This window comes from Pseudovirgaria hyperparasitica (genome assembly GCF_010093815.1).
Source record: "Pseudovirgaria hyperparasitica strain CBS 121739 unplaced genomic scaffold EJ05scaffold_3, whole genome shotgun sequence".
NCBI lineage: Eukaryota > Fungi > Ascomycota > Dothideomycetes > Acrospermales > Acrospermaceae > Pseudovirgaria > Pseudovirgaria hyperparasitica.
The window spans coordinates 1,142,943-1,155,820 of record NW_022985551.1 but is presented as its reverse complement, the minus strand read 5'-3'; the positions used below and the strand labels follow the sequence as shown (position 1 = coordinate 1,155,820).

The following is a 12,878-nucleotide window of genomic DNA, read 5'->3' as shown; positions in this document are numbered from 1 at the left end:
CACTCGTCACCTGCCGACATTGGACACGCACGTTCAAATTTCTATTTCTGCCTCAGGTTTTCAAACATAAGAAGTCTTCGATAACCATATACATGTAGCTTGTCATTCGAAATCGCGCCTTATTTGGGTCTACACTTCAGAGATGAATGGCATGAATCTGGCGTTATTCTGTATGAACGTATGCGACAAAAGCTTTTATCTATCTACCGCGCAACGTATTACCCCTGATATTCTCCGAGGTGCGTATGTGTTGACTGCGCGACGAATGGCCGGGTCGCCGCTAAAACCACCGATGCAATTGTCAAAAGTACTTGGAGTATGCCCAGCGAATCCGTTCTGCAACCTTGAGCTGTCTAGTCAGTCCAGCACGGATATCAACTAGCTCGTCTGTCTCCTCGCGGAAGTCTTGGAATTCTCTCCGAGGCAGGATTGGATATGCTGTTTGGCGTAGGAGGTGAACTTCGCAGAGAAGGAGACCGTGATCCTTGTATGAAAGTTCTCCGAAATCTGTTGGTGTGGCACTGACTAGGATGCGATCGATATTCCTACACATGGTCAACGAGACTGAGACCCCGTAACGCTGACGAGGTAGACTTACCGGAGTATCCTCATCAGTTCACCTTGCTTTGTTCCCCGTCGGATGCCCTGTCTACTGGTCGACAAGCTTCTCAGATATCGCCAAGCCGCAATTGTGATGAGTATACCAGGCGTGAGACCTATAACCCCAAACAGAAGCTCCTGGCTTTTCAACATTGAGTCGATACCACTCATCGCAATCTCAACATCGACCTTAGTCTTCTGTACCTGTATCAATAGTGCTCTGATAAGGTTTCCCTTCACGGTCCCTATGAACGGTCTTTGCATGTCCTTTTCATAAGCTTTCAGTACAGTAGTCAAGTCTCCCTCCTTGACCCGTGCTCGGATGTCTGAGATCTGAGTCTCGTTCAAAGCTGGTCCTTCTGGATGATCGACCGCAAAGTCAACGACCATGCGCTCGAGGCTCTCGCGATCGCCCTGTAAGCTTCGCTTGCTCATAATCGATATTTCACTGTCCTCATCGTGACGGATCGTGCCAATGATTTTTTTCGTAGGCTCAATGACCCAGTTGACGCCAAAGTCTATTACTGTTTGGCCGAACTCACGCACCCATGACATTATCTCTTCTCTGCGGTTCACAAAGATGCGCAGCAGAGTCGAAGATGATAGTAGTCCTATGGTCATAGGTAGCCAATACCGTATGAGCATAGGTGGTCTGCCATTTGTCCGAGCGAGTGACTTGAAGCTGTCTGTATATTGCGGCATTTTCTGTGTCAATAGTCCATAGAGTCGATCACCCACCTCGGACGTCTTTAGTGATAGCGAACCAGCCTCAGACGCCGCTTCGTGAATCTCATAGTAAGGGTCATCCTGGGTGGTAGCTGCAACAAGCTCATCGAACTTGTCTGTAGATTCCACATCGCCAACTGTGGTGAGCACGGCTTCCATAAGGGCAATACTCTTGGTGACGACACTCTTCCATCTGTGGCGGTTGTCTTGTATCGAAACACCGCCGATGGGGCTGCTGAGACCCTCGTCATGTATGCTCTCGTTACTCAGACTCTCTCCAAGCAAGACACCTAGCGCATTCGCATTCACAAGCCTCATTTTCTTCAGCATACTTCTTTTCTTCCGCGCCTCATTGCTAACAAGCGCAATCGGACTCACCACCCTCCTCTGTATACCAGCAATGTTTCTCTCTCTAACGACATCTCTCACAAGACCATAGAACCGCTGCCATCCTTGCTCCAGTCCAACGTCTCTTGCTCTAACGCCGGCATAAATTTCCTTGCCCCAATTCCACAATCGTATAGGCGATGTCTGTATCGAGTATAGGCCAGCATAGCGGTATGAGCCGAGCACATCATCCCAGTACCATATATCATCAGAAAGAAGAATCGTCTGCGCTAGTATCGTGTCGAGCACCTGGCCGTAAGCTTGCACCGTAGCTTTGCTCAGCAGTAGCCACTCCAGCTCATGCTCGTATCCCGACGTGGCCTCCTCTTCTGAAGCTATGCTCGCGTAGCTCCTGGGGGATAGTTCTGCCTGACGTAGGGCGGAAACGATGCGTTCTGTTGGGACTAACGGGTATTTCGCAGTCGTGGTAGACGAGAGACTCTTGATGAGACTCTGAAGCTTCACCACGCGAGCGGCTATGACGGGGTCGTTCGCTTCTTGATCCGATATTGTGAAGAGCTGTATTGAGGGCTCAGCATCGGAGGATTCGGTGGACAATTGCAGGCGATCCAGCTGGCTGTCGATGCGGCGCACCTGGCTATGAGGATGGTCAGTAGTGCATAGCGCGTATTTAGGTACACAGACAGCGACTTACTCGACCACGAACGACATGGCAGCTATCTGTGTTGGGTTCGCATTTGTTTAGCAGGTTCGCGTCGCGTGCAAAGAGACTTGCACGTTTGTTGCAAATGACGTCGACTTGGTAAGGTTGATAGCTTCTTGAAGCACTGACGTTTGACAGTCCCTGGATCTAAACAAGACTACTGCGCACGTCCATGGTAGTGAGTGTATTACTAATTATAACTCAGGATAACTTGTATTGGTCTCTCAAAAATATAAAAAATTATCGCATTGCAGGCTCAAAAGAATCATGAATCACACACCGCATGCCACTTGGCAATGTTCCAAGTTGCACCAATCTGAAGGTCACTCTCCGGCTGGCTATCAAGAACCCCACAAGGCCGTTTCCGAAAGAGAAAGAAAATCGAAACTGCGCTGGTATATAAGCACTCTGCGTCTAAGCTACATACATACTTTATCTCTCTGCCCCATCGGAACCATGAGCACTCTGCAATAGAACCAACAAGAAGATGTCGTTTTGCGCGTTTCATCAGGTGACTTGTAGAGTGGAATAAAGAACATGACCGTGTCCTTTGCGCTGCTTTCCCAGAGACCATAATTCTCCCAGTCCATCATCCGGGAATCTCATGGGCCGTCCGCAATCATGACACTCCAAGGACAAACAAGATCACAATACACTGATACAAACTATCCAGATTGGTCTAAACTCTCTTCAACTTCATTTTATCGGCATTACGCAAAAAAAGGGCATGAACGGGTATCTATGCACGTTCTAAAGGAGTGACGTGAAGACAAATGCTCACACCAACAGATGTCTGACTCGGAGTCGAGCGATTATATGAAACATCAACAATGCCGGGTTTTGGCGGCTTTTATGTTGCCCATTCCACAGGCGGAATGTCCTTGACGCGGATATGTACCTTCGCGATCAGTGTAGTTACTGGGGAGTTTACAAGGCTAGAGCGGCGAGAACAGCCCCTGCAAAGAGACCGTAAACATTTGTACCCATCTTGACAGCCGCGCCGGTGAAAGTAGGAGGTAGTGTACCCGTCGGCGTGGGCACAACAACGGAGGTCCCGAAGCCAGTTGTGTGTGGTCCCGTTGAATACGCACCCGTGGGATACGCACCCGTGGGATACGCTTCCGTGGGATTCGCAGATACGGGTGCAGGAGCACCAGGTATGAGGCCGACAATTGGTGAACCGGTCTGATCGGGAGCTGGCGCGGTGACGAAGTGCACCTGAGGGACAGTCATGGTGATTGTGGTTGTGTTCAGGACGCTGCTCTCCGGGTGCTCGTTGTCGTAGGTTGGGGTGTTTGTCTGGATAACCGTCAGGGTTGTGACGGGGGTTGTAACGGCGGGGACGGCGGGGGTCTGAGGAGCTTCGGTGACTGCGCCGGGGTACTGGACGTCGGAGGCGGGTGCGTCTGGAGCTGGAGTAGGAGCTGGGCCAGAGCCTGGGCCGAGAGTGATTGATGTTGGGCAGTCGGTGACGATGGCTGGGTTCTTGGGGACGTAGGGAGCGCAGATACCGACGAAGAAACTTAGGGCTTTAGAGATGAGGTCCTGGTCGTGGGTCCAGGCGTCGACGCAATCAATGATCTCCTTGACGAGCCCTTGATCCTTGCAGTAGCATTTGGAGTCAGTGTTGTCTGTGCACTTGAACTTGGCAAAGGTATTGATACATCTTTGGAGTTCGCTGGGGCAGTCGGCAGTCGGAAGTGGAGTGCTAGGAGTGCTAGGAGTGCTGATGCTGCTGGGCGAGACAACGACGTCCGATCCGACAGGAGGGTAAGCAGACGGAAAGACTGGAGAGGAAGTGTTGGTCGTCGGAGGCATTGAAACAGCTGGTGGAGAAGAACCACAGGTGTCGTCTTTGCAAGGAGTGTCAGATGGACCTTCTGGAGGATTCTCAGATGGGCCTGCTGGAGGGTAAGGGGCCGGGGGATTGCCAGTCTGGATGGGAGTCTCGTCTGCTGGGCTAGAAGTATCGCCCATAGAACTGGGAACTTGGCCAGTTGGAGTCTGACCTGTTGGAGTCGGGATCTCACCGGTCGGGTTCGGGAGTTCACCAGTTGGCTTCGGGAGCTCACCGGTCGGGTTCGGGAGCTCATCAGTTGGCTTCGGGAGCTCACCGGTCGGATTCGGGAGTTCACCAGTTGGGTTCGGGAGCTCACCGGTCGGGTTCGGGAGCTCACCAGTTGGCTTCGGGAGCTCGCCAGTCGGAGTTGTAACTGCGCCAGTCGGTGTCGGCTGAGGTACTGGAGGCTGCTCTGGAGGAGTGGGCGTCGAGCAATCGTTGCTGGAGCCGTCGCATTGCGGGGGAGGAGAGGGTTTTTCGCAGTAAAAGTCAATACCGTGGAAGCCGATCTCGCAAGAATCGTGCTTGCCTTTCTGTGGGATCTGGAAGGTGACCTCTTTTGCACCACCACACTGGGTGTTGGTGACAGTAGAACCGCCAGCCTTGCAAGGGACATGCTGCTTGCAGATGGAGCCATCGGGCATGCCATAGTGGAACTCAACGTCAACATCATGATCAACAGAGACTTGAAACTCCTTGATAGAGAACTCCTTGGACGGGCAAGTGATCTTTGGGCCGGCGGACTTGTCCTTGGTCACCTTTCCGGTAATGCACTTGTCCTGGAACGTACGCTTGCCCAAGTTATCACGCTTTCCGAGCTTACTGGAGCACTTGAAGCCGGGAAACTGGTAGCCATTGTAGTTGCCGACGTCGGCACCAACCTTGAGACCATCCCACTTGAAGCCACTCTTCTCCTTGTCGTCACAGGTATGAGGGATCTTTGAAGGGCAGCTGAAGGCAGGAGCATGCAGGTCCCAAGTGGCAACGGCTTGCTGAGCGGCCAACGCACCAAGCAAGACGGTAGTAGTAACCTTCATGCTGGCTCAAAAAGAGTGAATGATATAACGAGTGGTGAATACAGGGAGAGAAATGATTGTGTTGGTTCCAATGGAAGGAAAACTGTAGCGAAAAGTCGCGTAGCTCGCACAGCAAGGAAGCGAATGACTTGCGTACAAGAAAGCAGAGAAAGATCAAGGAGAAGAAGACCGATGAAGGATAATGGAATACAAGGAGAAAAGAGCGCTTAAGGGAAGCATCTCAAGATATATCTACAGGCTGTGGAGGTTTGACCGAGTCTACTTCAATACTGCTCGCTTGGGGGAGCATGAAACACGAGTCTATTGACCTTTTGGGCTGGCGCACTGATCAATGACAAGGACATGACTGGAGACGAGCCCCTTGTAGGCACCGGCCAGGAGGGGACCCATGGCCTAGGGTGTGTGTGTGTGTGTGTGTGTGTGTGTGTGTGTGTGTGTGTGTGTGTGTGTATGTGTGTGTACATGTGTGTGTGCCATTTTAAGCAGACAGTTGGAACTATGGGAAGAATCAGCGCCTGAGGCAGACGAGCGATGTCAGTGGTGATGTTGGTTAATGTGGTGAGGTTGGAGAGGATTGCCGAACCGCGCACGCTAAAAGGGGCAGGGGGCAGGGGCAGGGACAGCCCGCAATGGCACTAAAGCCGCCCATTCTCAGGTACCTTTAGCTGACCTTGTGGCCGCTGACGGGTGACCGACGGTGGGAGGACACGGGCGGTCGTTTGGAAGCTGGGGGTGTCTGCAGAGTCCACTGGCGGTTTAGCCCGATGTCACTGGCTAGCTCGGGCCCTTACCGCCGCCGTCTGGGCTTCTCTGGGCTGTCTGGGCTGTCTGACAGCGTGATATGCACCGGCATCTCGCCCCAATTGCATCCCCCTGGCCCTCCTTTTCAGGTTTAGCGTCAGGAACAGGTTTAGAACACACACAGACATACACAGACGCTTCGTTTCAGCATTCAACTATCGTTTGACAGCAGCCTCGCATCGCACAGTTCCTCAGGCCAACCACGATGCATCCATCATGCATCTGGCGGAATCGTCTGCGACCTGCTTTGCAGAATGTCATGCAATGACATGCCGCAACTTGCCTCATCCTGCCCGAAGCACTAGACACACCACAAATAGCTACATCCTACGGCAGCACAACAGCAACAGAAAGTTAGTAAGACAATAGCAACAACGATGTACAACAGTTGCAATAGGAGTTGGAGTTGGCAGTTGGCATCCAAATAGAGTCGCGTGGCATCTATCAATATAGATCTCACGTAAACAAATCCCTGCACACTTCGGCGGTACTGCCCAGCCCGGCCAACCAATCACGGCCGACCGTCACTGCCGAGTCAACAAGTATTGCAACAGTTCTATTGATTTCCGAAACATTTTCTAACCATCGTCAAGATTCATGGATTATGATGCCCTTCTCGAACGCTCGAACGAGCTCGTTCCTCCGTTACTTGCCCCGTCCTAATGCCGAAACGAGACGGGCTGCCCTTCATGCCTGTCTCGCTTCCCAGTTTCCATCCACGCTCTCTCTATCGTCTCCACCTCGAAACCATGAGAGCCTGACTCGGATCCTCACACGCCACATATCGATTCTCCCGGTCGTAAAGGGGATGCTTAACGTACCAGCTATCGTTCAATGTACTGTATTGTATCTACACCGCTGCGTAAACATGTCAGCCAAAATACTGATACGGAGTGTCTCTGCTCGACAAAAGCTTTTGTGGCCTATAAGGCCCTTTCTCGGCTTATAAGGACTAAATTTGTCCCTCTATGACGTGCATTAGCTAGCATACTAGCCGTGAACAGATAAAGTCTTCTTGGCTTGACATTTCTAGAAACAAAGCTCTGGTCACTACTGTAAGTAATACCTCATGTACGTGACATATAGTGACATCTAAGTCGAAAGACCTTTAATTCAACTCTGCTATCCTATCGGCACCCCGCGTATCGAAGAGTTTGCCAGGACAGGATTAAAACTGAAAAAGTCTCTTTCAAGATCGATTATGAGATCACGCCTCAGCAGTGCGCCCAAGACCTTTCGTCTGTGAATTCCATTGAATTCGACTTTGCAAAATTCAGAGAAAAGATGTGCAAGGTATCAGTCACTCGTGGCCATGTCTTTAATGAGCTGCAACAGCAGCAGCATTCCCCCGTCAGACGCTCATATAATGCCTCGACCCAACAAGTTTGCGCAAGCCGGCCGTGCCTGCGAATGGCACCTCCACCATCCTTCTGCGCTTTTCGCTCACCCAAAATCCTTCTGCTTAGTCCAGCTATTTTAATCACTTCAGAAGCCAACGACCGCCCTTTGCAGGAGAGACCTGTGTTACTTTTTTGAGATGATATTCTCAGTGTAAATGGCGCTTTCTTTGTGGAGAATCTGATCCCCAGGACTCCTTTCCATCGGTGCTCAAAATTGTTTTTCAATTTGTCTGGCTCAGCCTCCTTGGCTCCTGTTTTTCGCATCGAACGGAATATCGTTACACTAGTAGATGGTTGAAATCTTGAGTTGGAGTTATCGCTGTCAAGATGCCGACGTCCAAAATCAGGGGAGCGGTCCGGCCCTATGATCACAGTATGGGTACAACTCAGCATGCCACCTAGACTCAGATATAAAATCGTTCACCTAGGATACGAAGACATGTCAATCTTGCCGACGACAATTAGGAATAATGCTAATGCGGAAGTGAGAGTAACTGGGCATCTGTATTCGATCATTTTGCCAGATCGAGTCCTGATCTCAGATCGTACCTGACGATCACTACCTAGAAGTGGTGGGTCCAGGGTCTGTGTCAAAGTCATGACGAAGTGCATTTACTCTAGCTTCGACCTCGCACTATCGACATCGCAATCGTCATGTTGTCACAGTGTGATTTATCTCTAGGCCATCGAGCATGGTATGGTACACAGATACCACATTCTGCCGTCTATCCTCACTCACACTCTGAAATTTCAAAATGGTCTCATCAACTCGTGCTCGTCCCCATGTCCTCGACTTCCTCATCGACGACGATGGTGACTGCGCAATTACGGTGCTAGAACCCAGATCGCATATTCGCTATCACATCATCGCCGCGAGAGAGAAGCTTCTCCCGTCAGATAGCTCCAAAGATAGCAAAGCGAGCAAAGAATTCGACGCCTTAGTCACCGCCGCAAGATCAGGCGAGAGTGGCAAAGGCAGCAGCACCTCAGCCGGCGAAGCAGACAGCGGCATCCACATATCCGACACCGACTCTACCGAGCAGGCACTACAAGACTGGATACTTGCTCCAGTACCCATAGAACCAGGATCTCGAAATTCGACTCCGCCAGAGAAGACATTGCGCTCCTGGCTCGACGCCCCCCTGCGCTTCTTCCAGCTCCAAGTCGACGACGAATGGGAGCGCCTCGAGGCCATCGAGCTCGAGGACTCGCCGGAACTCAGGGGCAAAGTCCCAAACCTCGAGCACGAAATCGCCCTGCCGAAATACATACTGAAGCATCAACTCCCCTGGCACAGTGCAGACAATCTGGTTGTGCTAGCTGCCAGCGATGCACCGCCTCCGTACCATCCCGTACGCGTGCGCGACACAAAGACAGACGAGGTGTACTTCTTCAAGGCCGTTGACAGCGTCGCGCCACAGACGACGAAGCGCGAATTAAAGCTCCTGCAACGCATCGCACAGCCAGACCTGCGCGACCGGGTACGCGCTCCCGTGCTCAAAGGCCTGGTCTCGTCGTCGTCGTCGTCGACGACCTTCCAATCACACGCAATCGGCTTCCTCCAGTCCGAGATCCACGGCGCTACGCCGCTGACGATGAAGCTTGATTCCGACGTCCCGCAGCGCAAGCGCGAACGGTGGGCGCGTGAGGTTGCGGCGATGAAGGAGGCATTGCACGAGCACGGCGTGATCTGGGGCGACGCAAAAGCCGACAATTTTTTGGTTGATGCGGATGATGTGTTGTGGATGATCGATTTTGGGGGCTCGTATACGGAAGGCTGGGTCGATAAGGATCTGAATGAGACGGAGGAGGGGGATACGATGGGTACGGATAAGATTGTGGCGGCGCTGCGAGATCCGGATGCTAACACGATGGATCCGGAGGTGGAGAAGACAGGCAGGAATAGCAAGGGAGAAGAGGATAGTGCGAACTTGTTCGTGACGAAGAAGTCTAGCCCAGGACAAAGGGCTCTTGAGGAGATGGAGGATGAGGAGCGCGATCAGGCCGTACAGGTTGGTGAAATTGAAGAAGACAGCGTAGATGAGAAGGCTGCTGAGAAGGATGACTGTACTGAGCCCAAATCGACTTTAGAAGAGGAGCAGCAGCCCAAGAGTCGACAAAGCACGAGTAAACGACCGTTCGAGGAAGTGGATAACGACGATGAAAATTCGGAACGGACGGAGCAGCCACCACTGAAGCAAGTACATCAGGCTATGGTGAACCCACCAAGGGCTGCAAAAAGTAGAAGTGATAGCAGCGAAGAGGGAACGTAGTAGTGTAATATACCGCTTAACATCTGTAAATGAAAGGCCATTCAGCGGGTTTACCAATTACCATGCACTACCCAATACTCGCCATCGGAAGGTCATTCTACAATGGAGAATTAGCTTCTCAGCGCACTACGAAACAAGCTAGAAACTTCCTCAAGTGAATCGACAAGTAGGATTCCAAACAATATAAGCCAACTTCTGCAGGTATTCTCGGGAGTCCTTGTCCGTGGCGATAGCTCGCATGACTTACCCTTGTTGAGCATTTCGTGGAAAAAGACTTTGCGGAAGTCGAGAAGTTCATTGAGGTTGGCTTACCAGACCGTCCAGATATCGCCTACGCACGCAGCTGGAGTTGACATTAGGCATAACATGGGCGAAATGTTTTGCACCCTGACCGTATTCGCAGACCATTTACAGCCACATGAGATGATTGAGGTCACTAGGGAATTCTCTTCTCTGTAGTGATACCTCAAACTCTCTTGGGCATTGAACTTCTGAGTAAGGGTTTGTTCAGGCTGTTAATTGCATTTACTGGAAAGGTACACGCGATCGAGTGAAACATTGGGTCAACGTGTTGGGCTCGTTCAGCTCGTTTCTTACTTCGCCCTCAACTCTTTTCTCAAGATCATGCATATTTCAGTGCAAGACTCGTCTTCGCCATCTGCCCTGATTTCATACTCACCCAGGACTTCACAGCCCAGTCGGGCGTACAGTCTTTTCCCCATCGGACTTGCGACAATCGTTACGGGAACACCTTCCTGCTTCGCGAGATCGAATCCCCAATTGCAGAGCGCCTCACCTGCGCCTCTGCGCCGGAAGTCAGGGTGAACGCACAGTACCCGTAGTCTGATCTGCTTGTTACCATATACAGAGTCGAAATACTTGTCGTGAGCAGCTTGAAAGGCCTTCAAGAAGGCCGTCATGCGAACGAGAGATGCGTCCGGACGATTCGGATCTGGAATCCTCGTGAGTAGAAGCACACCACGAACTCGCCGTTACGAACTTGGTGCAAAATTCGCCATTCCCCCGCTTGCCTTTCCAAGGTAGAGCAAATCCCACACTGAAAGTGCCATGGGCTCGTCCTTGTCGTTGCAGAGCACCTTCACGACCGTCCCCGCGGAGGCTTCATCTTCCACTGCAGAGCGATATACGTTTTGAATGGCCGCTAGATGCTCTTCGGGGTACTTCAGGCGATAGGGAAAACGGTAGTCCCACTGAGCACTAGATTAGAGTCCGCTCGACGCCGAGATGAGGCATTCATGTACCTGCGGATCGTCGGGCATCGCAGTAACGGCGATGTTTGCCAGGGCTGGAACATCAGCTAACGTCGCTGTGCGAATGTTCATGATCCTTTTGGCAGTGCTATCGATCGTGATGGTGACTCCGTTGGCAGTTGCTAACGTCGCCTAAGAGAGCAGCTATGTGATATCGGGTGCTACGATCGATGCAACTCCAGGGCACTCGACAACTGACTGTCCAGGATTTGAGGGGCCTTGTTGTTATTGGAAAGGCATTACTGACCCCCGGAACATATGCTCAGGACTACCGTAAGACGGTCACACTGTGTTCGCGGCGTGAAAGTCGGAGATGGATCGGGGAAGAGTCGGAGATGACTGTAACATACGAAAACAGCCACAATGGAATGGGTGCCTTCGCCAATACACTCGGATATTAGCCCAATTAGCTGATTCGACTAATAGCTTAGCCACGAAAAAAAGAAAATACGATTCAATCGCAATCAGCTACTGAGCTTGGATTTCGATGGACAGTTGTTTTGAGACGCGTCTAAATATAGACGATCCCGCTGGCTCGACATGTAACTCAGATCGACTTTTCGGGATTTTAAGAGGACCTTGTCGGTGATAGAGTGCCAGAAACTGAGGCAACTACACTACACATGCAAGGCTGAGGTGTGAACAAAGCCGCCCCTAGTCTAAATCGGCCCTAGTGCCAATAGTCTACTCAAAAGACAGTCTAGCGTAATGATTCACTTCTCCTCCTCCTTGAATTTCCATCTATGTATAGCCTCCGGGTTGTGTCAGATACAGCGTATGAGGGTTTGCAACTTGCAAGAGATCACTATGTTGAATGTCCTAGTAACATGTCGTTCTGAACTATGCTGTCTGTTGTAGATATCGTGTTACAACCACGACGCTATTCCTACTAACACCCCTACCAGGTATTGTGATATATGTTTGCTTACACCCGAATGGACCGTAGCTACGAAGAGACACGGGATCTCTGGACGTTTCAGATGCAGTCATGTGTTTGGCAAGGAGAGCTCCAGCCTGACCGCTTTTCGACGGTCACGTCCTCTATTCTGTGAACTTCTAACCCTGTCGCCGTAGCTTATCAGGACTTATGCATTTCTATTTTTATGTGGCCTGCAGAGTCACTATTCGTCTCGCTCTCAGAATGCCCGCCCCTAGATGAGCGCCCTCTCGAAACTATCAGCCATCTCAATGTGATTATGAGCACCCCCGATACCGACCGATAGTCCTAACACTCATGTGCAGATACTATCCAGCCCATCTTCATCACTCCTCACGGATATTCACCATAAGAGTGTTAGTCTCCAGCGTACTATCAAGCGCAGCCTCGAGCCCAGTGATTTCACCAAGCAAATCAATTCCGTACAGCTTTTCAAATAAAGCATTCATGCTAACCGTAAATGTTAGTTTGGGTGTTGGACACAAGCCTCAGAGCGTTTATACATCTCCCCAAACTGGAGACTATTTACTTGCCGACCGAGTGCACAGAAGTTTAAAAATCCAAGGAGATCAGTACAATGAACAGCATGGTAAGCTCGATCACCGGTGTGTCCAGAATGGCTATGATGCGCAGATGTAGCAATCAACAACAAAAATTGTGCTGGGTCGGCGTGTAAACATCGAAGCGCTAGCGCACCACGATGGTTGGATATGTACGTGGATCCAACGGCATAACAAGAAAATTTAACGTTTCGCCCCGAGAAAGCGACTCTAAGCGCTTGGCTCATGCAGCCACCAGCAGATCGGAAACCACTACAGGACCAAAAGGGGTGCGGCACAACGCCGCATATTGACAGTTTGATCAGTTTTGTCTAGGCCTGGATATCTATTTCATATGCACGATGCGCGTACTCCCTTTGCCTCCCTGATTGCCACGAGCGGT

The 12,878-nt window shown here is 51.1% G+C and overlaps 5 protein-coding genes across 5 annotated transcripts; 1 reads left to right on the top strand and 4 right to left on the bottom strand.

The window, feature by feature from the left end:
* Positions 1–301: 301 nt before the first annotated feature.
* On the bottom strand, positions 302–2,385 carry EJ05DRAFT_497609 (NCA2-domain-containing protein; the record flags this gene model as incomplete). Its single annotated transcript, XM_033746554.1, has 3 exons — positions 302–545; positions 599–2,311; positions 2,369–2,385. The coding sequence occupies 3 exons, from the start codon at positions 2,383–2,385 to the stop codon at positions 302–304; spliced, it is 1,974 nt and encodes a 657-aa protein (XP_033603494.1).
* A 742-nt stretch (positions 2,386–3,127) lies between these two features.
* Positions 3,128–5,385, bottom strand: EJ05DRAFT_250894 (uncharacterized protein). The gene has a single exon (XM_033740164.1). It carries the CDS (start codon positions 5,252–5,254, stop codon positions 3,305–3,307), a length of 1,950 nt encoding a protein of 649 aa, XP_033603493.1. The 5' UTR covers positions 5,255–5,385; the 3' UTR covers positions 3,128–3,304.
* A 1,238-nt stretch (positions 5,386–6,623) lies between these two features.
* EJ05DRAFT_250852 (uncharacterized protein) lies at positions 6,624–7,136 on the top strand. The gene has a single exon (XM_033740162.1). It carries the CDS (start codon positions 6,660–6,662, stop codon positions 7,002–7,004), a length of 345 nt encoding a protein of 114 aa, XP_033603492.1. The 5' UTR covers positions 6,624–6,659; the 3' UTR covers positions 7,005–7,136.
* On the bottom strand, positions 7,137–8,029 carry EJ05DRAFT_250851 (uncharacterized protein). Its single transcript, XM_033740161.1, has one exon. The coding sequence runs from the start codon at positions 7,846–7,848 to the stop codon at positions 7,270–7,272; it is 579 nt and encodes a 192-aa protein (XP_033603491.1). The 5' UTR covers positions 7,849–8,029; the 3' UTR covers positions 7,137–7,269.
* A 2,103-nt stretch (positions 8,030–10,132) lies between these two features.
* On the bottom strand, positions 10,133–11,191 carry EJ05DRAFT_250861 (acyl-CoA N-acyltransferase). The gene is made up of 3 exons (XM_033740163.1): positions 10,991–11,191; positions 10,729–10,939; positions 10,133–10,680 (listed from the first exon to the last, which is right to left on the bottom strand). Exons 1-3 carry the CDS (start codon positions 11,069–11,071, stop codon positions 10,322–10,324), a joined length of 651 nt encoding a protein of 216 aa, XP_033603490.1. The 5' UTR covers positions 11,072–11,191; the 3' UTR covers positions 10,133–10,321.
* Between the last annotated feature and the right edge of the window lie 1,687 nt (positions 11,192–12,878).